Source organism: Monocercomonoides exilis (assembly GCF_001643675.1).
Source record: "Monocercomonoides exilis strain PA203 chromosome Unknown scaffold28-1221067, whole genome shotgun sequence".
NCBI lineage: Eukaryota > Preaxostyla > Oxymonadida > Polymastigidae > Monocercomonoides > Monocercomonoides exilis.
The window spans coordinates 235,480-259,019 of record NW_027150573.1 but is presented as its reverse complement, the minus strand read 5'-3'; the positions used below and the strand labels follow the sequence as shown (position 1 = coordinate 259,019).

The following is a 23,540-nucleotide window of genomic DNA, read 5'->3' as shown; positions in this document are numbered from 1 at the left end:
TATTTTATTTTCGAAAGAAACTTTATTTTGCTGAATGATGATGAAATTACTAAGTTCGTCAAATGGTTGCAGCAGTAAATAAAAACAGGTTCTATTGTTGGAGTCGCTTGAGAAGAGGAAGATCCAGTTAAACTTTGTTGAATAAAAAGATTTATAGCTTTTCTTTGTGCCGCCAACCCATCTGTGCAAAAACTTCTTATAATAGAATTAAAAGAAGAAAAATCTTTTGTGAATTTTTGAAATAAAACCAAATAATCATCTGTTTTGTAACATGGAGGAAAAATTCCCCAAAAAAAAGGTGTTGATAATAAAGATAATTGACAAACAGTTACAACTGTGCACTGTTTATGAGCTACAGATGCACCATCAACCATTACACATAATCCACAATTCGTAATTTTTGTTTTTCGTTCCTTTTCCACTTTTGCTTTTTCTTTCAAAACTAAATATGAAACCTTTCTCCTTGTTAAATATGGGAAAACAGATTTTGTATTTACTGTAGGATAGGCTTGCCCAGCTCGAATAAGAGATGAATAAAATTCATTTGATTCTTTTGATGAAGCGGATAAAAACGAAATATTGCATTTTGTGATCATCGAAACAAATTGTGTTTCTAACGTCTCGTGAATAGGTATTGATGGAGATATGTGATTGTTTTGTTGAGTAATTGAATAATTTTTGCTCGCAGCTTGTCTTAATAGAGTTGTAATAAAGTCAGTTTTTAGTAATTCGCATTTGTGATTCATAATTGAAGGACTGCTTTTTCTTCCGCATATTCCACAGCTGATTCCATCTTTGCAAACTGGACAAAGATAATATCGGTGAAAATCTTTCTTCGGTGTTCCGTCTTTTTCAACTTTCACAAATGTAATCCACAGATTATTGTTGAAATTTTCGAACGCTATTTTTGAAATGAAATTGTTTTTTTTCACTGGATTCTCGTAAACTCAAAGTAATTTTGTTTCAATTCATTTGTTAATCATAAATAAATAAATAATAAGAAAAGCAAAACCTGTTCCAAATTTTGTTTCACAATGCTTAGAAATATTTATGAACTGTGCATTCGCTTCCTTTAACTGTTTAACATTGTCTTCAAAGGCTCTAGCCTGAAAAAAATTATACAACAAAAAATCGAAAAAATAATTGGATAAAAAAAACAACCAATAATGAATTTGATAATGAAATTTTCAACTCATCAACAAGTTTGGTTTTAATTCCATCACATATATTTTCCATTTTGACACTGAATGTCACTGACTTCACTGACAGTCAGTAGATCATAAAAATCCGAAATAGACTTCGGTGTCAGAAACCCATAAAATAGTCAATACTAATAATTCACAAAATGTTTATATTATTATTAATAATAATTATGAATTATTAATTTATTTTTGAAAAAAATTGATCATTATAAATGAAAATGCGAAATATTTAAAAAAACTCTTTTTGAGCTCAATGTCAGTCAGTTGAATTTTTTGGCCCGTCAAATGTCAGCATGTAACACATGTTTACTGTCCACAGTTATGGAAAGTGTCCGCCATGATTTGCACTAACTATAAATAGAATTATGATGTGATTTATTGAATATTTCTGTGCAAAATAAAAATTTTGACTTTTTCACATAATTCAAACCACAAATAAAACCAAATTAAAATTCAGTTCATCATGAGGCTTTTGTAAAGAGATATAATTTAGAATAATTGTGTTTTTTTGTGAAATATTATTGAACCATTATAATATATATTTGTTCATGATTTATGAGCTTATTGAATCACGAAGATGATTCAAAAATTGAAGAATGTTCGTTAAAGCATGACATAACGGATGAAGCTCATGAAGTACCACTGGGCTGTCTTTTTGCGAGATCCTTTCGGATATATCAAAAAGTAAAATCACATTCTGCTAGTGACTTTGAAATAAAAACTGCATTGAACATACTTGAACGATGCAACACTTTAACGGAGTCCTTGGGGCTGTACCATACTCTTCGTGAAACCCTTGAATTATCTGAAGTTTCATCAATGGATATTCGCCTTCTTTCAATTCCATTTTTACAAGGATTCCTTGTGTCAAGAACCACATTTAAACTACACACGCGAAAGAATGTTCTGATAGAAGCACAACATTATTATAAAACATTTCTATTAATTCTCAACAGTTATTCTCAATTTGAAAGTAATTTGCTGTTAAAGAATGCATTTTCTGAAATTCAAAAAGGAAATTTCATGCACATCACATCATCCAGGGATGTGGCACTCGAAAAAATGGGAGAAGAAAAGACACTTGAAAAACAGATCTCCGAATTAATGAAGCACAACAAAGCAAACGCTGATGATGATCTTGATCTTAGCTTTTCAGACGAGAATGAGTTACGAAAATTGAACATTTTGCAACTGCATTTATTTGCACTTTCTGCTCTTACAGAACTTTGTAATATTTCACGAGAGCTAAACCTTTTGGAAGTAAGAGAGAAGAGTTCAACTGAATTATCAGAAGCATCCATAAGAAATTGTTCAAGGAAAACACAAAGTGGAACAAAACTATCCTCCTCGCTTGGAAAAAGCAACATTACAATACAAGAAGATTTGAGTTGTGTTAAACACTCAAGTATTGCTGCTCCATGCTATTCTCAGCAATCTAACCACGGACAATGGACGACTGGGAAAATTCTGAGCAACACATCATCTTTGTCACCATTTTTGGCAACAAGAGCTGAAAGGATGGAAAATGTTTTTAAGCCTGTCAAAACTTGGACTTACTCTCTTGAGCAAGAGCAACAAATGGAAGCAGAAAGGCAGTTTGAAAGAATATCTAAAGAAAGTTTGCAGCTAAAGTCAAAAAGGTGTGAATTCATTTGCAATCAATTGATTCCAAAAAATATCAAATTTAAATTGAATTTTTTCCAGGAAAGAAGAAGAAGAAGAAGAAGAAGAAGAAGGCTATGATAGCAATGAGGACTCTGACGAGAAGAGACAATCTCAGATGGAGATGGATGAATGGAAGGACGATCATCCAACTGGTTTCGGGAATAAATTAGGTTGAGATGCAGAAGGATTCGCAAATTGACTATTTTATTTATTTTTTACAACACACGGAATAGAGATAAAATGCGATTAATTGGGAAATGTGCTACAACACGCTATTTATTGAAAAAGAAGTTTGCCAATACATTCAGCTTACGCAAAGCAAATTTCCATTCAACAAAAAGAAGCTGGAAAAGACTGATTTCCAACCTGAAAGAATTGAATTATAGATTATAAAAAGAGAAAGATATTTTCTTAGAAATACTCTTCTATTATATTCATCATTAAAGGGCAACTTATTTTCGAAAGATGAAAACTATTTGCTTCTTTTGAGGCTTTCTAAAAGCATATAAAAATCTCAATGATATTAAATACATTTCCTTTTAAAAAATACCATATGTATCAAAACGAGTGAAGCATTCTATTTGAAAATGATTTTAAAAAGAGAATAAAAAGACTCTAAAAAACGTCTTTTGTTGGAATAAACCACACAAAAGACAACTGAAGGGAAAGGAATTTGCACAACAACAAAACGAAAAGAACAAAGGAACAAAAAAAGAAACACTGACAATTAAATTGTATGACGTTGGCGGGCGAGTCTGAGAAGAGAAGACGAAACGCCCTCCGTGTAGTGATGGTAGATGATTGGTATGTTATGTTCAACCAGATACGGCTTCCCGGGGAATTCAATCCAATCATCACCGCGCATATAAGCAACGCTCTGACCCTTAGGAACTGCATCCAGCATCTCTTTAATAGCCGGAGTTGGATCAGCTGATAAAGCGAAAAGAAAATCATCAAAGTAAGTTTAAGATTTAAAATTCAACAATTTCATTCATAAATAATAATTATTATTTCAAAAAAAACAGACAAATAAGCAAACCAGTATAAACAGGGAACACTTTCTTTACCCTTCTCAATTTGCTGACGTTATTCATTCTCTTTTCGAGCGAGTCAGTCACACGCACTTTCTTGTTCTGATACACGCTCTTTTCGTCGTGAACGGCAACATACACGTTCCTTCCCATGACAGCCATGTGCGAGAACAGTTCCAGATGACCACGATGGAACATATCATACACACCCACCGTCATCACATAATCAAATTCGCCAGGCGATTTCGCGTGTTTGAACATCCATCTGTACAAGCGTACCAGCACAGGGATTGTTCCGTAGCACACTGGAATAAGGGCAAGCAGCATATGAGAAAATGGTGTTCTGTTGGACGCCAAAAACAGGGCCAAAAAGTGGAGGAACCACACAAATGACAGCTTCAATTTTCCATTTACAGAGAATGGCTTGATATACAAGGTATCCCAGTCAATCATATAGAATGAATGAATCAGTGAGCCAACAATGATCCACTTTTTATCCAAACCAGCTGCGCAAACAGCCGCATTGAAAACACCTGCAAATGGGCATGGCATTCCGCGGAATACTCCAGGTGGACCATCTTCTGTCATAAACTTCGCCAATCTTACAACAGTGCAAGTGAAATGTACAACACCAAGAACAATTCCGATGCCAGCTGTTGTTTCTTCAAAATATGAAAGCAATGCAAGAGTTGGTGCAACGCCAAATGTTGTTACATCTGCAAGACTATTATCAAAAAGTATCAAATAATGATTATGTTACAATATAAAAATAAAAAAGTTACCTGTCCATGAACATGCCAAAATCTCCGCTACATTTCAAATGGCGCGCAGCTGGTCCATCAAATGCATCTGCAAAAATTCCGCCAAAACAATAAATAAAAACATAAAAAGATGCTTATACGTACCAAATATAAATCCAAGAACAACTAAAAACGAGCACCACATTGGTTTGTGATGAACAGCACAATATCCTGCAAACACCCCACTCAACGCATTTCCCATCGTTAAGCCATCTTCATAATAAAAATAGTGCATGTCAAATGCGATTGAAGATAAAATTAATCACAAACTTGGTATCACCATTCTGTACTTCCATAAAAAGTTCTCTTTCTTTGGTTTTGAGAAATCTTCGAAGTCTGGTGAAGATGAAGGAGACGGAGACCTTTCTTCACGTTCAATCAAGGCTGAAGAAGACCTTTCTTTTGAGCGCCGATCAGCACTAGATTCCATTTTAAATTTGTGTGATCCAAAAGTAACATTAATACATTCAAATTCCGATCAAAATATTACAATTTTTTTTGATTTTTTATGATGATTTTATTTTCCGTTATATTACTTGTTTTATTCACAACTTTTGGTAAAAACATTTTAGTTGATCCAAAAATTGGGGAAGACAATTCTTTATGCCTTCAAGGTGACGAAGGAAAAAAATGCAAGACTTTAACATATGCCTTCGACCATGCAGAATCAAATGTTGCAATATATATTATTCCAGACATAGAAATCATCAGCACTTCTGTGCATTTTACCACTTATTCGAATAGTGTTTCTTTTAAGGGGAAAAACAAGAATGTGACAATTTGTTCAAATTCATCGAATCTGGACCCACTTTTCAATTTTGCAAACTCCATAAGGTATTTCTCTATTTTCAAAGAAATATTTGCTTTTTCATCAAAAAATTGAATTGCTTTTTATGTTAGTTTCACTGTTTCAGATCTAACCTTTAAAAATGTTAAAAAAGGGGTATTTTCTTTCGAAAAATGCAAATCATTAACACTTACAAACCTAACTTTTAAAAACATAGATTCCACAGGTATGATTTTCCACAATATTTTGAATTAAAAAGATATTTCCCCTCTCAAATATAATAATAGAAAACATCTCTCCTCTAACGTTTGTTGACTGCTCGGTTGATTTACTGAATTTTATCCCAGATAAATCTTTTTCTGATCCGTCACATGGGTCTAATGAGTTTTTCTCACACATCTCAGCATCTACTACGATTTTTTCTTCAATAAAAACAATATCAGATTCTTTGAACTCTGAACCTGACACTGCTTCACCCACTTATATCATAAACGCTGCATTTGGTATTTTTTCTGACTGTTCGACAGTTGTGCTCGATGGTATTAACGTTAAAAGAAATAGCGGCTGCGTTGTTAGAGGAGAAAATTGTAGTACTTTTTCTATCATAAACTCCTTTCTTGGGCAAGAAAGTGGGTTGCAGCATTCATCAAATGATGTCGAATACAGCAGCAAAGATGCTGCAGAGCCAACCGCGGAAGAGTATGCACAGTCGACTGTTGTTATCACCGGTGCAAGCGACATTACAATCGAAGGCACAAAGCTGAGCTGTCTCAAATGCGGAGAAAGCAGAAGCTGTTGTGCTGTTCAGGGAAGCGTCTCAGGCGGATTGCCGCAAACGCGCATTAAAGTTATCAATTCTGAAATGAAGTACTCTTCAGGCGCATCAGCGCAATTACTGCTGAATATGGACAGTTCATCAGCCCTTTCAACATTGATAAAAGATTATTCAATTCAGTCGTCTTCCTCTTTATCTCCTTCTTCATCGAGCGATTCACTTCATCAATTCCATTCTGTCACTTCAACAGAATCTCTGCCATTTCACTGTCAAACACACACTTCTCCATCTCATTTAAAAACCACAACACCCATAACATCTTCTATTTCTTTCACACTAACAGCTCTAACACTTCCTCCCCAGATAGGCCACTGCTTATCTGTTCTTTCTGTTGCAGAGCTGAATGTGGTCTCCCTCAACTGCGACGGAGGCGGGTCTGTCGCATCGGGATCGCTTATTGTGCTGTCAAATTCCAGCAAGGCACAATTTTCATGGGACGAAGAGGCGGAAGTCTCTGGCATTGTGTCTTCTTTCTATTCATCTGGAAACGGCGCTGGTTTGTTTGTGGACAAAACGAAGGAGGTGAATATTTCTCACATCTGGATACAAAACGCAGAGGCGAAAAAGAAAGGAGGCGGAATATTCTTCGGGGAAGGCGTGGAGAATGTGTTCCTTTTTGATGTGTCGATGAGTCAGTGCGATGCAGAAGAGGAAGGAAGGTGCATATGCTGGGAAGCACCTTATGGTGCAGATGAGCCGCAGCAGGGAACGAGCAATGTGGACTTTAAGTACACGCACTACTATGTTGAATGCATCGGAAAAGAAGCTGCCTCCTTTTGGAGCAGATGGAGGCTGATTGAAAAATATTCGAATCCCAATCAGCAAAACAAATTTCCTAATTATCTTGCAGAAGACATCGACAACGAAGCTGTTTCAACAGCTGCTGTGTTCAGTCTCAAGCACATTGGCACAGTTATTGTGAACTGGGACTCGTCGACGTATCCAGACCGAGACGTGTCTCGAAGCTACATCAACAACTGGAAGTCAAGCGGACGATCTTCTTCACTCAGACTGAGCCACGTCAACGAGGCGTCTTTGACAGGCATTCGTATTGACCACGTGGTGTCTACGAAAGGATCAGCACTGGCTGTGGACGCGACGGTGAAGGTGCTCAACAGCGAGTCTGACTTGGACATCCGGAACTCGGTTTCAGAGGCAGATGGAGGCGGGCTGGCGTTGCTTGACTACGATATGGATGATCCCGAGCAGAAGCACGTGGTGGAGTCCAAGATAAACATCGACCTCACAACGCTGAAACTTTCTAATTGCACCTCAAAGGGAAGAGGTGGAGGAGGATATTTTCTGCGGCCTGTTCGAATCGAATCGGCCAAAGTGAATGAAGTGTATGCAGTCGTCGATGGTGCTTGCTTTTATGTGTCTTGCAAAGTGAACGAAACAGAGCAAATGAACGAACGCAATAGAAACATTCAAAAACAGTCACTTGATAACCGTGGTAAGCCTAACAGCGTCGTCCAATTCAACAAAGCATTTGATCTGATTAAAGGTACCATTTCCGACATCAAACTGAGCAGCATCGACGGCAAGCCTGTCAACATGTCTGCCATCACAGTGGTCAACTGCACCGGGGCAAAGATGTCAGGCACCGTTGACAACTACCTTTCGTTCATGAAGTGTACGACGGATGCTGCACACGGCGGGATGATCAGCTGTGCGCAGACTGACTGGGCCATTCTCTCCTACATGACAGCTGGGGACATCACCATCAGCGGCAGCGGGGGTGCGTTCTACTTCGATGCCACAAGACCATCGACCAGCCAGCTGTATCAGCTGGACATTCTGACCTGCACGTTCTACAGATGCACCAGTCTGAATGGGAACGGAGGAGCTATTGTGGTTGCGCTTCCGTCGATTGTGAACGACAACTCGATGGACAAAGTAGAGATGATGATGGATCATGTGACATTGTCCAACTGCGTAGCAGAAAAAGGATTCGGCGGAGGAATGTATTTCCAAATTGGATCAGGGAATCAGAATTCGGCTGCAAGCAAAGCAAAGAATGACATTCCATCAATATGTTTGCATTTATATATAACTTTTTTTTCAATTATGTTTTTATATCATTATTTACTCTGTTTCTCCATTATATTCTACCTCAGATCACTTGACTTATTTGAAAGAAGTTTATTTCACAAGCTGCTCAGCTTTGTGTGGAGGAGGCTTCTATGCGTCGCTTGGGAAAGGAAATGATGATCATTTCAATGTGTCACTCTCTCAGTGCCGTTTCAACATGAACAGCGCTACCAAGCAAGGCGGTGCATTGTACGTCAACAGAGAGCCAGCACCTGCAACAAACGAGGATGGAATGCAAATACACAGACAAAACAAAACAACTTTTTCCGATCGAGTGAATTCCTATCTGGCAGAAAACAGGTTGAGAAGCACATATTCGGATAGGGCTCCAGGTGATGATGACTCGTCGCTTTATCGGTTCAATGCGCTTGACACGATGTTTGGAGGCAATTTGTGCGGCGGAGAAGGGCAAAGCAACAGCAGTTCGCAATTGTGGCGTACTGTACCGTGCGGCGGAGGCATCTTTTTCCACGGGCCTTCCCCCCTTCCTGCAGTCACCACTCAGCAGGCAACCTCCTATTCATCATCATCAACCTTATCGTCATCCCCAACTTCAATTTCTTCTCCTTCTTCTATTCAATCAGATAATTCTGCGTCACAATCATCGGCTGTAGTTCCTTCAGAGACTTTAATTATGAGGCTTTCTAGCTGCTATTTCGGTACAAACATGGACGGTGCCATTCACGTTGAAAACGGAGGATATGTCCATGTAAAGGAATCCAACTTTTACGACAACCAGCATCGCTATCTCACAAAAACGTCGCCAATGGATGCTGTTTGCACAGACAGTTATCTTCGGGTCGATCAGAAGAACTTCTTCAGTACAACTTCTAATCAAATGTCCAACAGTGGTTCACTTTTATTCAACGAAAGAGATAGCAAATATAAAATGTCACAAAGTTCTGATCAATTCAAAGAGATTCAATCTAATTACATGGCAAATGATGGTATTCCAAATCTCCTATGCGATGATATATGCAATTCCTTTACGAAAGGTTTGAGTGATGTTTATCCGTGCCAGTATCCTGCCCCAACATCTCTGCAGAGCAGCGTCCGGGAAGTGAATGTGGAAGACTATCCTCTTCTTCCGCAGATGAAGATTGAAGGACGAGGCATAACACCGTTCAATCCGATCCTTCGCTTAACGCGCCCGAAGGATTCTAACGACGAAGATGCAAATCCAAAAGAGAAAAACTTCACACTTGAAGCAGTGCCAACTGAGGCAACCAGCCGATACCAGTTCTATTTGCTCACACCACAAGTAATGAATGTGCTGAATCTGGGCGATGATGCACCTCTGTACTTCTTTATGGACATATCCTGCGACGGCGGCCGAGTGTGGGCTGGCGAGACGCTCCGACTGACCATACTGCACCAGAATAATGCTGGTGATAGACACATCAATGTGCTTATGGTGGGGTTGGTGGTGCCTTTCTTTATTCTGCTGCTGTTTGGAGCAGTTGCATGCTATTTGTATTCACAGGCATTTCGAAGGAAGAAAAAGAAGAGGAAGACACAGTGGAAGAGCATCGACGATGCAACAACGCGAAAGGGACTGACCGATGGTGCTGAAGAGATATCGTTCAGATATTATGATTAAACTACCATTTCACACATACACACTCTCATGTGCTTTATTTCATCTGATCTATTCAGGATCACTCTTTCGGTAAATCTTAGACTAATGTGACATAACTTTCCTTTTAAAAAATTGAAATCTCCGTTTTCTTTTCATGTGAGATTTTCGTTTCTTTAATGTTTTTATGAATCTTTTATCTTTACTATCGATTTTTGTATGAACACTTTCTCATTTCTTAATTTTTTTGTGGGCAAATAATACAAATGAGATAAGATTTCTTGCTGATTTATCAAAATTTGAAACTGGAATCAATAAAACATTCCCTGTATTTTTTAATTATGAAATGAATGCTCTTTATAATTTATTTGAAATGTTTAAAAGCGAAGTGATATGGGGTTGCTAATCACATTTTTGTTACTTTTTTTCAATCAAACCTGTCTCCAGCTAATTTATCAGCATTTTTCTTTGCCCATGTCTGTGACAGCATCTTCTTCACTCTTTTTCTTCTGTTTTTCTTTGCCTGCCTTTCTTTTTCTTCATTTCGTTCCATTTCCTGATATCTGCTTTGCTTCTCTTTCAGCTCCTGAATGTAATCTTCCTCCGAACTATCTTCGTCTCCTCCAATTGACGAGTCATCATCCGACTCATCGCTGTATTCATCGTCCATGCTGCTTTCATCATCAAACCCTCTCATTTCAGCATTCCGCTTCGCTTTCTTCTTCTTCTCCATTGCTTTCAGATACGGAAGAACAATTGTTGGCTTCTCCCATACATCCCTTGCTGGCTTAATAACAGCCAACGTTTTATCCATTGGATTTGTAAGTGTTGTTGATAAAGTTGAACTGTTCTGCAGTTTCGACTGTTCCATCGACGGAGAAGAGGAGATGGCCGATACTGCTGATGCTCGCTTTGCTGGTCGGGGCATTGCAGAAGCTGGGACAACGTGTGTCGAAGCAGAAGCAGGAAAAATTGTAGTTTTGATAGGAACTGAAGTTGAAGTTGGGAATTCAGAAACCGAAGATTTTTCATCTTCTTGTTGTTCTGTTGGTACTAATTTTGTTGTTGCTTTTGAATGCGAAGAAGTTCCTTTGGATGAATTCAGCATTGATGTGAGAAGAAGCGTTTTCACTTTCTCTTCATTTCTCTTCTGCTTCGCTGCAGGTGTTGATGTGTTTATTTCTTTGAGCAATTGCGCGTCGTCGACAACTGCTGTTTCAATGAGCTTTGCTTCATGAAGCACCTTTTGGCTGCTGGCTTCTTCTTCTCTTTTTTCCTTCATTTTCATTTCTTCCGCCTCTTGCATTTCTCTCATTTTCTGCTCCTTCATCTTTTGCTGCGCTCTCTTCTTCTTCTCTTTCATTTGTCTTTTCTTTTCTTTTTCTCTTTCTTCTCTTTGAAGCTTTTCTTTCAGAAGCTTCTTTCTTTCTTTCTCTTCTTCCCGCTTAATCCTTTTCATAGCTCGACTTTTGCTTGACGTTCCACTTGCTCTGTTTTTACGACCTCCTCCTCCAAAAAGCGTGATTTCAGATAGAAGCTCATCCACCTTCATCTTTTCTTCATCCGGCAAACCTTCATCATCTCTCTTTCGTTTCTTTTTCAATTCTTCCATTCTTCTCTTTCCACTTTCAGATGCCAGCGCTCTTTTTTTTCCTTTCTTCTGTTCTTGCAAAGCTTCGATTTCATCTGGAAGTTTCACTGTCCATCTCTTCTGAATATCCGTTTCTGCTCTCAAATTTCCACGATTTAATCCAAACGAAGTGTTCTCATCCTCAGATGAAGAATCTTCATCTTTATGCGCTTTCTTTTCTTTTGTTTTCTTTTGCTTCTCTTTCTTTCGTTCAAGAAATCTACGTTTAAAACAACGAATATGTACAAAGTTATCTAAAAAAGTTCGAGCTCACATACTCCATTCTTTTTTTGTACCGATTTGTCTGTTTCACCCTTTCCTTTCTTAATTCATGTGCCTTATTTTGACGTAAACGAGCGCTAAACAAATAAAATAAATAGAATTTCATCATATCATAAATAGAATTTTTTTTCATTCATTCAAATAAACAAGCCGCATACCCAAATTCAGCCAGTCTTTCATCTTCTCTGATTTCATAATCAGAAGACTGATTTTCAAAAAACATAAAAATATATACGATAAAACTTCATTCAAACATTATCTTCTGATTCTTCTTCGAAGTCAATATTCCGAGGCCTATCAGGACCTTTTGGAATCCTTTGGTTGAGCTGTTTTCTCTTTGTAACAGCTAATAATCTCTGCAAACAAAAGTAAAACAGGAAAGACAAAAATCATAATATTTATGATACAACATAATACAAGTTAGTACTTTAAAACTCTTTGGTATATCATTATCTACGTTGAAATCAGACATTTATAAGAAAACGAAAAAAATTTTGGTTGGAAACACTTATAAAAGAATGTGACCAATTCAAAAGTTAATGATCAATATATCTGTAAAATGAACAAGAAACTGTGATGCAAATATCACTAACCCATATTGAAAATTTGTTTTATAATGACCCAGCGTTTTTCGGATCCAGATGAGCCTTTTCGTTATGACGCTGAACAACAGCGAGCATTTACTGATAAGATGCCATGGAAGGAAAAGTATAGCTTTCTTTTGAGTACTAACTTATTTTTAATTTGGCAATTTTTTAAGTCCAAAATATTTTCAGAATGTGAAGATATCCGCTTTAGCTTTACTTAAATTAGTTATGCACGCATGTGCGGGAGGCAAGCTCGAGGTCATGGGGATTTTACAGGGAAAAGTAACGCCAAATACATTTTATGTTATGGATGCTTTCGCTCTTCCTGTTGAAGGAACAGAGACAAGAGTCAATGCAGGAGATCAAGCAAACTCATACATGGCACAATATGCTATTTTATCAACGGAGGTGTGATTGCTTTTTGATTGAAAATGAGTTTATTTAAATAACAATTCTTAAATAATATGAAAAAATTTTCGCTTTCTTTTATTTAATCAGTTGGAACGACCCGAACAAATAGTTGGATGGTATCATTCGCATCCTGGATACGGATGTTGGATGTCTGCTATTGATGTTGCAACACAATCGCTTAACCAAGCGCTTGATCCATATTTGGCAATTGTTGTTGATCCTGTGCGAACAATGTCCTCTGGAAGAGTAGAGATTGGAGCATTCAGAACATATCCAGAAGGATATCAACCAGAAACATCTCAATTAGAATATCAATCAGTTCCCCAAGCTAAGTTTGAGGATTGGGGTTCACAGGCTCATCGATATTACAAATTGGATACCACATTTTTCCAATCATCAACAGATAAAAGAGTTCTAACTGCATTACAGAGAAAATATTGGGTGAACACCGTTTCCACAACGCAATTTTTACTTGTGTGCTTATTCATTTATTTAATTTGAACATCATATTATTTTCACTATTGATTATTCGAATATGTTTAAATTAAAAATTAGAATCAAGATTATTATACAAAACAGCTTGTTGAATTGTCTCAGAAGATGCAGCAAATGAGCAGCAATCAAGCGGCTGATGGACGTGGAAAGAAGACAGCGTTTTCAACACTTTTGAAGGATGCTCAGAAGATTCTTTCTGAACAATCAACAGCATTAGCAACGCATGTGTTCAAGCATGCACTATTTGGATTTCATTAATATTTGAAACACATTTAGTGCATTTGTTAAAAATATCAATAATTTCTTTGATCATATTTTGTTGTAATTGTGGAGAAATAAAAGAATAAATGAAATTTTATTTCTATAATTTAAAAGGAGACACAATATTGAATTTACTGTTGTATTTGTCAAACAAACGAATACATAATTATTACTCTTATTGTTTCCAGAATTTTTGTTATGAGCCATTGCTCTCACTGAAAAAAAAATAATGATTTATGATCTTCTCACTTTTTCTTTTTTGATTTTCATCGAAACGTTATGGAATATAACGAACCTTTTCGCAATGGATACAGAATTTCTAGTAACAAAAAGGGAATCCAAATTCAATGGTTTGACAGAAGCTCAATATCAAAAATATAGCATTTTCTATTTTAATATTTTTCAACAAGGGGTATTTCTGGATACGGCGGAGAATTCCCTCCAACATCGTTGCAGAAAAATACTGGATTAAATGAAGCGATAAAAGAATTCAATGGAGCTCATCTACTGAAACAATTTGATAAAGTAATATTCATAATTATTATTTCTAAAGTGCTTTCGAACATAATAATTGTATTTATTTCATTACATATTTAGATAGCTGCGAAGTATCGATATGTCAGCTCAGTTCTTGTTGCATTCTTCTTGCCTTTGGTTTTGCTTCTTCTGGCTTTGGTTCTTATCTGGGCAATCTTCAATTGGGATTCTCGTGGAGTTGTTTTCTCGTTTAGCTTCACACTTCTTGCTTTTATTGCCTTTATCTCTGCGGTATTTCTCGTAAGTATGCATGCATTTTTTTATAGAAAAATTATTATCATATCGAAATATTGATTAGTTTCGCCAATTGTATCCGTGTTTTTGTCTAAGAACGCGAAAGAAAAAATCTGGAGGAGGCTTGATGTGTGGTTTGCAAAGAATGGACAGCAGCACATGCAACAATATCCAGATTTAGTATTGTATCATTCGACCTCAGTGTATAGAACAATTTCTGAAGAGTTGGAATCTCGATGCGTTATCAAAGAAAAATGCCAGATAGTGCATATTGTATGTAATTGTGTTAATGAATATTTTTCAAAATTTGAATTTTCTTTATTTTTTTTTCGAAATGCATTTTATTTGTTTGATTATAGATCAATTTGGAAAAGAAGCACTGAATAATCTGACTGCTTTTAATTATCATTTTTATCTTATCTATATAACTATATCATATTTCGTGAATACACCTCGCATTTTCGTTCATTTTTTATTTTGTGATGTTTTTCAGTTCTTTATAATTCTGGTTTGAAGATGTTTTGAGACTTTTCGGTTTTGGAGAAACAATAATTAATAACAGCTTAACAGTTATTATTTATACAATAACAAAAATGAGAATTAGGATGAAACAAGAGCAGAAATTTCTGATTTGTTGATGAAAAAATTGGGATAAAATATGATATCCTCTTCGCTTTCATCGCGACAGAGAAGTAGCTTTGCCTCTCCAATCTAACAGTAAAAAATAAAAGAAAATCATTGACAAAAAAGATATAATTAGCATCAAATCAATCAAAATATTTCGTTTATTTTTTTTAAAAAAAACAAGAGAAAGAAAGTGAAATCCATCCAAATTAAATTAGATAAAAAGACAAGATAACACACCGAGGCGTATTCCTGGGCGAGAATAGTGGTGAGATGAAGTGCATCTGCTATTTGCAAGACAGAACATCCGCGCCTCTCGCGCGTCAGATTCACAATTCGCTCACAAATAGCTTCTTCAGAGTGGGTGAGCAGATGTATGACAAAGACTCCTGTTTTAGTCTTTGAGAGACGAAGTCCAAGATTTAATGATTCAAATTGCTGACAGGCTTTTAGAAGATCTTCTGGTGAAATGAGATCTGTGCAAAGAGTGATGAAGAAAACAAATTGAAAAATTAAAATCATCAAGTTTTTAACTGAAAAAAAAAGCCAAACCAATTCCACGAGCTCTGTTATACTTGGCATAAGCATCTACAAGCGTCATCATTCCTCCTTCTCGTTCCAAAATTGGTGTGAGAAATTCAGTCACTTGGCGGCACAGCTCAACCTCGTACGCTGAACCAGCGGTATCTCTGACACACAGCAAATGCACACGATCATAAAATGAAGAAAATCAAATAAGCCAAAAGGAATGTAAACAAGAAATGTTTTAATTTAAAATTTTCTCGAAACTATCAGGCAAACTTAGTAACTGGTGAAATGATTCCAAGTGAATGCACAAATGCAAGATACTCCACTTGGTCTGCGTCTGCAGCACTTTTCGACATGGCCCCGGATCCTTTAGCCCTTGATGCCTCGCGCTGATAATCTTCTGTCATTTGAATCTATCAAAATAAAACAATAAAACAATAAAATAATTCACAAAATTCTCAAATAAAAAAACAAAAATTTCAAACCAAATCGTAAGCGCTATCCATCAGAGCATCAATACTCGTAAAACTTGTTTGGATTTTTTGCTTAAGTCTTTCTTGTGTTGCTTCAACAGCTATGCATTTTTAAAGATGGCTAAGTTATATTTTCAAAAAATAAATTAGCAAACCCGATGCAGCTGTTTTAAGATCCAATGAAACTGGAGGTTCAGGTTCAGGCTGTGTAATCGTCGGTAGGGGCTAAATTCAAAATAATGCTTCGGAAAACAAGAGACCAAAAAACTACAATCAAACTTCTTTTCTACGCTTCACAGCTGAATCAAAACGAGTAAAAAATGGTCTTATCTTTCCACTCATGCATCGAATTGAAAATCTGACGTTCTCAGAAGTTCCAGGATAACTGATAAGCATTTTATCTTTGCTAAATACTTCGGGCTGAATTTGAAAAAAAAAATTGCAATTCATAAAAAGTGTCAAAAAATACAAACTTGTAAAGAATAAGTATCCACCAAATCAAGAAACATAAAGTATGACGGAGCAGATCGATTGCAACTTATAAATAGCAATCTCTGAGTTGTGAGTTGCAAGTTATATCTGTTTTTCATAACCTGGTGCTCATTTCTTTGAAAAGATGACAATTAATGCGATTTTTGCAAATAAGAATTTTCAAACATAGTTACCTCGTTGTCCTCAAGGGAAAGATGGACAACTTCATTCTCAAATAGTATGACTGTCTTCGCAATTTCGGAAAAATCAACAGGAGACAAAAAATCCATTTTGAGGTTTTTCCTATGGGTTGTTCAGAAAAAAAATAGTTTTTTCTCAAACGCAAAATAAAAGATAAAATATTTTGATATAAAAAAGCATTTACTATTTTAACAAATAACAGTTGTAAAATTAGTTAAAATTAAAGAAGAAAACTTAAATAATACAAAAAAAGTTAACAGCTCAAAAAGAATATGGAAATTTAAAGTGAAATGGCATTTATTTTTTCAATGAAACAAAAGTTACTATTTTTTGTTTAGCCTCTTGGTTGAAGACTTTACTATCCACCACATCGAATCTGAACGGCTTATCAGCGTAGCACCTGTGGAGCACGTCCACAAACACCGAATACATCTGCGACACCTCGTTCATTGCATCCTCGAGTGCGACGACAGCATCGCCTCTCTCCTGAAACACGCGGATGATGTCGTCCACCAGCTGCCCCAGATACGCCTGCCACTTCATCTGCATCTCCGACGCCAGGTTCGCCACCGTCGTCTCGCTCACCAGCCGCCTCACCACTTCTGAGTCAGCCACTTGCACCGGAAAGATCGCCTGCCCCTCCGTCCGGTTCGTCTGCACAGCAGCTGTGACAGTGGCCACATATTCAGACAGGCTGCGGAAGCTCTTCGTGAGATGATACGCAGTGTGCGTGGACAGCGACGTGCGGAACAGCGCCATGAACTTCTCATACCACTCTTTGCATTCCTCTTTGCCTTCGGTGACACGCGCGATGTGATACGCATTCACCAGCAGAAACGCGCTTTTTCGTGGTTCTGCGATCTCCTTCGTGTGGTTTGTGTAGAATGCGAGAAGCGCTGTTATCAGCTCTCCGAACGTGCTGATCACGAACGGCTGAGAGCGGTAGCCAATTGAGAGTGCAAGCACTGCACTCACCAGCTGAGCACAGCGCTGAGTGATTGGGTGGACGGTTGTTTCAATAGGCTTCGGCTTCTTCGGCATTGGGATGGACTCCACGTGGCGCTTCACGACGGCTCTGAACTGAGGCCAGAGGATCTGGTCGAGGGCAGCGAAGTACTCGTTCAGCACGACCACCCCGTCGGCATGGAGGAGCTCTTGCAGTCGGCCATACTCCCGCGCAATGATCAGCAGCGCAACCAGATCGAAGCAGGAGCCAATGAGAGAAGCAAATGTGTCCTTGTAGAGATTGATGAGCGGCTGCATTGTGGGCGAGATGGTTGTGGTGGAGGAGAAGAAGTAGAATGCAAAGCGTGTCTCTTGCACAGACATCGCTGCGAGTGGTGCGTGTGCCGACACAAACGCCTCCTCAAACGAGATCTTCAGCTTCTTCCCTTTCAGCACAGAAAGATGGATAGGGTCGAATGCTGCTGAGAAGACATGGGCCCTGTTGCCGAGCTCGAACGGCTGGATGGATGGCGTAGTGGTTGTGATGAGGGTGGATGGTGTAGCTGTCAGCGTGAATGGAGAAGATGCAACAGAAGGAGAAGGAGTAGGAGCAGTGGGAGACGGAGCTGCGTGGGAGGCCATCAGAGAAGATGACATGGCTGATGAGAGAGAAGGAGATGGGGCAATGAGAGAATATGGATCGAAGGAAGAAGATGAGGAAGAAAGCGATGAAGAAGAAGAAGATGTTGAAGAAGCAGAAGAAGATAAAGGACCCATGCCAAGCTGTCTTTCGTCTCCCGACGGCTGGGCAGGTGCAGTGAATGAATAAGAATACAAAGTTGTTTCTGACTTTTTGAAGATCGAAGCAAAGCCTGCTTTCCGTCCAATCTCAGCAGCACCGATGAGGTCGTTCTTTGAGGCGATCTCTTCGATGGCGCGGGTGAGGCACTCTACATACGTCTTGCACAGCTTCACCTGGTTGCGTGCAGCTGAGTCGATGTAAGCACGCTCGCATTCATCTGCTGTGGGAGGCGTGTTTCGGCGGAGGAACGTCATCATCCCCCGCGAGCGCATCAGGATCTCCTTCATCACTCTGCTGTGTGTCTGCTTTTCAGTCTGCCGGATCACATTGAACGCGTCCAGCAGGTAATTGCGGCTGTGTCTGATGGCTGTCTGCGCCAGCTGTGTCAGCGCTGCCATCGCCTCCTGAGTGGACGGGAAGGACGCGTATGTCTCGTCGCGGGCAGAGTCCATGGCTGCCTGGAGAGTGGCGAGGTGGTTGCAGAACGTGATGCACGACGTCAGCTGCTGGATGAGCTCCATCGATGTTGTAGACGATGCAATGCTCGCTGGCGGGACGGGCGCACCTGGTGACTCTTCTCGCATTGCCTGCGGAGGAGGAAGCGTTGTGGTGGAGAAGGTCTCGTCCAGAAACGGGAAATCGACTGTTGGGTTGTCTCCGCGCGACTGTCCCTTTCCTTTCCCTCTGCCGTCTCCTTGCCCGTCGTAGCTGGCATTCATAGAGTCGCTTCCATCGTCTCCAACTCCACCGCCGATGTCTGGCGGCTCCCACATGGCATCATCAATCATCATCTCTGGTGGAATTGGCTCTTTTCCTGGAGAAAGTGGTGCAGATGACGATGATGAAGACGACGATGCAGAAGATGGAGCTATTCCGATTGATGACACTTGATGCAAAGAAGAATATGCAGCAGAAGAGCGAGATTGGGAACCCAAGTACAAAGCTGTTCCTCTATCTGTACCTCGACTCTGTGAAGTTGTTGCTGCAGACGGTGGAGTAGTGGAAGAGCCCATACTACTTTGTGAGCTAATGGAAGATAAAGTTCTTCCAGAGTTTGCTGGATTCAAACTTGCTAGAAGAGGTCGTGTAGCTTCCATTGAAAGAGAAGCAACAGCAGAAAGAACAGATGGTGAAATGGAATGGAAATGGTCGTAATCAACTTTTATTGGACCAGACTCAATTGACCGCCGTGCTTCATCTGGCACAGTTATGCGATCTAGATAACTTGTAAGTGCTTTAGAAAATTCTTTTCTGTTTTTCAATTTGTGATTCATTGAAAGAGAACTATCTTGTAGATTTCGAATTTCAGATGTAAGAGATGAAAGGTGATCTTGAAACTCTTCAAGTAACTTTTCCATGTTTAACAAAACATCGTCGCAACTTTTTATTTGTTCGTGAAGGTCAAAAAGTAATTTTTCTTCTTTGACATCTGAAATAAAAGTCAATTTGAAATATAAAATGACAAAATTACAACGTATATAAAACAAACAATCCTCAACTGATTCTGCTTCAATTTTTCGTATCTGCTTGTCCAGAGCTTTGGAAGAATCAGGAATTGTCTTTCCGGACTGAATCGCTCTTTCTACAAAAGAATCTCTTCCAAAACGTTTTAGCTCTTCTTCAATTTCTTCAAAGTCAAGATCATCTTCATGAAGATTGACTGCAATAGGTTCAAACATGCTGAAATGAAGAAATTGATCAACGATGATCACTGTGATCCATTTTTGTTTATTTGGATGCAATAAATACAACTATGTTTTCACTGCATTTTGCAGCTCAATAAGGCCTTTGAGACCTGTATGACGTTCATTATGCTTTCGTTTTTATTCGCAATGATGAAAATATAAATGTTTGCTGTTGATTGGAATGTTCAGGTTGTTAACTTAATTTAAAAAAGAACAAAATATCAGTTTTCTTTTCTTTTGCATAAGAAAATAACTGATTTCGTGTTCATGATATTTTTTTGTTCGATATTAAAAAAAATATTTCCCCTTCATTTTTTATGAGTAATAATTAAAATCGATTGGAAGTGTTTATTTTTTCATTTTCCTTTTCTTTTCTTCTTATTGCTTTTCATTAACAATTTAAAACGCGATTTCACCATTTTTTGTTATCCAGACAACTAATTTGACATATAATTCGAACGATGATATTCATTCTCCAAAACAGGTGGATACGCTTTCCATTTCTCTTCTACGGAAATTTTTCCAGATGATACTCTTTCAAGGACTCAACAACCTTCAAGTTTGATGAAATAACATGGATTAAAGAAAAGGAAAGGGAGCACAGGGATAGGAATAGAGAAAAGCAAAGGAGAAAAGGAGGAGTCTTTGAAGATACCTTTTGACTGACTGAAAGTTCAGATATGATCAGAAGATAAAAGGACATTCATTCGACAAAATTATTTGATTAAATTTTCAAATGAACAGTCAAATGGACTTTTCTTTTCTTTTGTTTGTTTGTTAATTGTATTTCGAAGCAATGAAAAAGACTCTTAAACAAACAATTCGATTGAATGCTGATTTGTGAAATATTGAAAAAGAAAGAGAAGACGAAAAAGAAGAGAAAGAAAGAAAGGCATCATTTTTGAGTTTGAAATTCAAAACAATTCATCACACATTCACAAAATAATCTGAAATATCCAATGATAATTCGAAATAAAATTGTTTGTTGAAAAAATCAAATGATTGATAAAAGCTTGTGATAACATCTTCGTATCCTTCTTCTTCAATCTTTTCAAACACTTTCCTTTTCGTTGTTTTTCGTTTAACTTCTTTCACATCATCATCCTCCTTTTCTTTCAATCGATCTGAAATTATTAAATAAAATGCTAAGCAATAATATATAATTTCATTTTTCGATGTTGATCGCTGAACTTCTTTCAGAATCTCATCGAATGCACCTTCCTTCAGCAAAATATCAATGCTCACAGACTCATTTCCACTCATTTCCCAAAAAATTATTACAAAACTTTCAAATATTTCTATTTCATTTTCTATTTCCGCTCTGTGCAGACAGACAAGACGATGAACTATTTCAATGTGTTCTTCATTCAACAATTGAAACGTGCGAACATAATAGAGCAATGAAATTACCCATCTCAAAAAAACCTTCTCTGTTTTCCTATACTTCGGTTTCTTTTCCTTTTTCTTACGCTTCTGACAATCTGTTAACTCTTCCAATTCTTTTATTGCCTCTCTCGCAAAATGCAGCTCATTAACAATCAATTCTTTAAAACTTTTGTCTTCGCAAAACCTGAAGATTAGAAACTGCCAAGCAGATTGATAAGCTAAGTGGGTCAAATTGTGATGTTCCTGATGATATTGGATAATTTCTTTGATCTTATTCAAATACCATTCCTGTTTCACGTTCTTATTTAAAAAAAGAGATCAAAAAGCTATCAATCAAAAATTGCCCAAACTATAGATGTGTTAATGCAAGACAATGCAGTCAATGCAAGTTCCACGTCTTTTTGAACTTCCTTACAGACTTCTTTCTTCAATGCAACTTGCAATAGGTTTGGCACACAAATAGAAAGTAATTCTTCTGAAAAATCATTGTCATTCAGCATGAGATAGCATTCGCAAAGATCAATCAGAAGCCTTTCATTCATTCTTTCTTTTTTCTTCTCCTCCTCAATAACCATATTTTGAATTATTTTGCTCATGAATAATTTATAAAAACTTTTCGAACATAATTCAGTCGATAAGTCATCACATCCAATAAGCTTCAATAAATGAACTATATTTTCAATGACATTTTCTTTTCTTCAATATTTTCCCCCATTTCATCGAACAGTTCTTTTGTGAAAATAGATTTGAATTCTTCTTCATTCATAATATTAATCATTCTTTTCATTTCCTTCATTTTCTGCATTTGTTCATCTTCTCTGCAACATTTCAGTTCAAGAAGCAATTCTTCAAAAAAGCATTCAAAAAATCAAAATTTTTGTTCAGAATTGTTTATTCCAAATAAATGAGCAAACGTGAAAACATCTCGGTTTTGGTCATAATCTGTGTTCTTTCTTCAGATTTATCATCATTGTACATACTCATTCTGGTTGTTGCAAGAAATATTCTTAAAGAAGGGCAAAGTGTGACAAACAGCAAAAAAAATTGAAAATTCTAACAACATTGATAATCCGAAAAAAGGTGAATAATCGATATACAAACATTTTTTATTTATTAAAAAACAAAGAGGCGCAAAAGATATTGCAAAGAAGCCCAGAGATTGACTGTATGAACCAGAAATGGAAATCTTTTGTTTATTGATCAAACCAACAAAATAATAATTTCAAAAAAATTGTGACAAAAAACTTTTTGGAATATTGATGTTATTCTTTTTTAAATGTTGTGACAAAAAATTAAAAAAAGGGTAAGATGTAACATATTGGGTCCCGATTTTCACTGTGAATTATAATCAATGTTTCACCAAATTTGACACATTCGAATATCATCATTCATCGAATGATATTTTTTGTAAAAAAAAATTATGATTTCTATTGAAAAATCCTATCAGAACATTATTTTTAAATCATTATCACTCAATAGGTTGGACAGATCCATTCAATATTTTTTATGGATAATGAAAAAAAAACTTCAAAGATGATGAAATATCTTCAGATTCTGTTAATAACAACAATTTTTTTTTGAGGATTTTTTGATTAAAGTTAATTTAAGAAGAAAATTCGTTGGAGAATGAAGAAAATTTTGTATGTTTCAGTAAATATTTGTAAATTCTGGTTTTATTTTTGGTAATGAAACTGAAATTCACAACTTATTTGTTAATCGTTGAAACTTAATTACACATTTATTAATCGAATTTTCAACAATGAAGTATATTTAAGAAATAATTCAAGATAATTTCTATGAAAATTTTCGGACCCAATAAGTTACACTTTACCAAAAAAAGAAAATATCATGGAAAATTTTAAAAATAGATTTATATTCCATTGTGTTTTTCTGTATTTTTCATGTGAAATTGATAAAAAATGAACAAATTTATATATGAAATAAGCCTATTTTATAAAGAATCAAATCATTGAAAAAAACAACCATTATAAAAATTTCATT

The 23,540-nt window shown here is 37.0% G+C and overlaps 9 protein-coding genes across 9 annotated transcripts; 4 read left to right on the top strand and 5 right to left on the bottom strand.

Moving 5' to 3' along the window:
- Positions 1-1,741: 1,741 nt before the first annotated feature.
- Positions 1,742-3,404, top strand: MONOS_2655 (putative TAP42-like family). Its single transcript, XM_067872590.1, has 2 exons — positions 1,742-2,842; positions 2,907-3,404. Exons 1-2 carry the CDS (start codon positions 1,758-1,760, stop codon positions 3,040-3,042), a joined length of 1,221 nt encoding a protein of 406 aa, XP_067725596.1. The 5' UTR covers positions 1,742-1,757; the 3' UTR covers positions 3,043-3,404.
- On the bottom strand, positions 3,274-5,141 carry MONOS_2656 (CDP-diacylglycerol---serine O-phosphatidyltransferase). The gene is made up of 5 exons (XM_067872591.1): positions 4,969-5,141; positions 4,804-4,911; positions 4,681-4,747; positions 3,907-4,622; positions 3,274-3,797 (listed from the first exon to the last, which is right to left on the bottom strand). The coding sequence occupies exons 1-5, from the start codon at positions 5,126-5,128 to the stop codon at positions 3,595-3,597; spliced, it is 1,254 nt and encodes a 417-aa protein (XP_067725595.1). The 5' UTR covers positions 5,129-5,141; the 3' UTR covers positions 3,274-3,594.
- Positions 4,731-10,264, top strand: MONOS_2657 (uncharacterized protein). Its single transcript, XM_067872592.1, has 4 exons — positions 4,731-5,532; positions 5,599-5,711; positions 5,773-8,355; positions 8,438-10,264. The coding sequence occupies exons 1-4, from the start codon at positions 5,207-5,209 to the stop codon at positions 10,009-10,011; spliced, it is 4,596 nt and encodes a 1,531-aa protein (XP_067725594.1). The 5' UTR covers positions 4,731-5,206; the 3' UTR covers positions 10,012-10,264.
- Positions 10,265-10,298: 34 nt separating this feature from the next.
- MONOS_2658 (uncharacterized protein) lies at positions 10,299-12,394 on the bottom strand. Its single transcript, XM_067872593.1, has 5 exons — positions 12,327-12,394; positions 12,154-12,255; positions 12,058-12,104; positions 11,896-11,976; positions 10,299-11,837 (listed from the first exon to the last, which is right to left on the bottom strand). The coding sequence occupies exons 1-5, from the start codon at positions 12,369-12,371 to the stop codon at positions 10,415-10,417; spliced, it is 1,698 nt and encodes a 565-aa protein (XP_067725593.1). The 5' UTR covers positions 12,372-12,394; the 3' UTR covers positions 10,299-10,414.
- A 100-nt stretch (positions 12,395-12,494) lies between these two features.
- Positions 12,495-13,833, top strand: MONOS_2659 (putative Mov34/MPN/PAD-1 family protein). Its single transcript, XM_067872594.1, has 4 exons — positions 12,495-12,607; positions 12,660-12,894; positions 12,985-13,371; positions 13,453-13,833. The coding sequence occupies exons 1-4, from the start codon at positions 12,516-12,518 to the stop codon at positions 13,648-13,650; spliced, it is 912 nt and encodes a 303-aa protein (XP_067725592.1). The 5' UTR covers positions 12,495-12,515; the 3' UTR covers positions 13,651-13,833.
- Positions 13,834-13,932: 99 nt separating this feature from the next.
- MONOS_2660 (uncharacterized protein) lies at positions 13,933-14,991 on the top strand (the record flags this gene model as incomplete). The annotated part of the gene is made up of 5 exons (XM_067872596.1): positions 13,933-14,003; positions 14,064-14,178; positions 14,251-14,434; positions 14,489-14,697; positions 14,784-14,991. The coding sequence occupies 5 exons, from the start codon at positions 13,933-13,935 to the stop codon at positions 14,805-14,807; spliced, it is 603 nt and encodes a 200-aa protein (XP_067725591.1). The 3' UTR covers positions 14,808-14,991.
- A 33-nt stretch (positions 14,992-15,024) lies between these two features.
- Positions 15,025-16,810, bottom strand: MONOS_2661 (Vacuolar protein sorting 36A (Vps36A); the record flags this gene model as incomplete). Its single annotated transcript, XM_067872597.1, has 9 exons — positions 15,025-15,135; positions 15,289-15,524; positions 15,601-15,737; positions 15,850-15,989; positions 16,062-16,150; positions 16,205-16,274; positions 16,329-16,469; positions 16,523-16,655; positions 16,707-16,810. 9 exons carry the CDS (start codon positions 16,808-16,810, stop codon positions 15,025-15,027), a joined length of 1,161 nt encoding a protein of 386 aa, XP_067725590.1.
- An 80-nt stretch (positions 16,811-16,890) lies between these two features.
- MONOS_2662 (Vps52A, component of GARP and EARP complexes) lies at positions 16,891-20,147 on the bottom strand (the record flags this gene model as incomplete). The annotated part of the gene is made up of 2 exons (XM_067872598.1): positions 16,891-19,897; positions 19,958-20,147. 2 exons carry the CDS (start codon positions 20,145-20,147, stop codon positions 17,019-17,021), a joined length of 3,069 nt encoding a protein of 1,022 aa, XP_067725589.1. The 3' UTR covers positions 16,891-17,018.
- A 2,062-nt stretch (positions 20,148-22,209) lies between these two features.
- Positions 22,210-22,523, bottom strand: MONOS_2663 (uncharacterized protein; the record flags this gene model as incomplete). Its single annotated transcript, XM_067872599.1, has 2 exons — positions 22,210-22,385; positions 22,454-22,523. 2 exons carry the CDS (start codon positions 22,521-22,523, stop codon positions 22,210-22,212), a joined length of 246 nt encoding a protein of 81 aa, XP_067725588.1.
- Between the last annotated feature and the right edge of the window lie 1,017 nt (positions 22,524-23,540).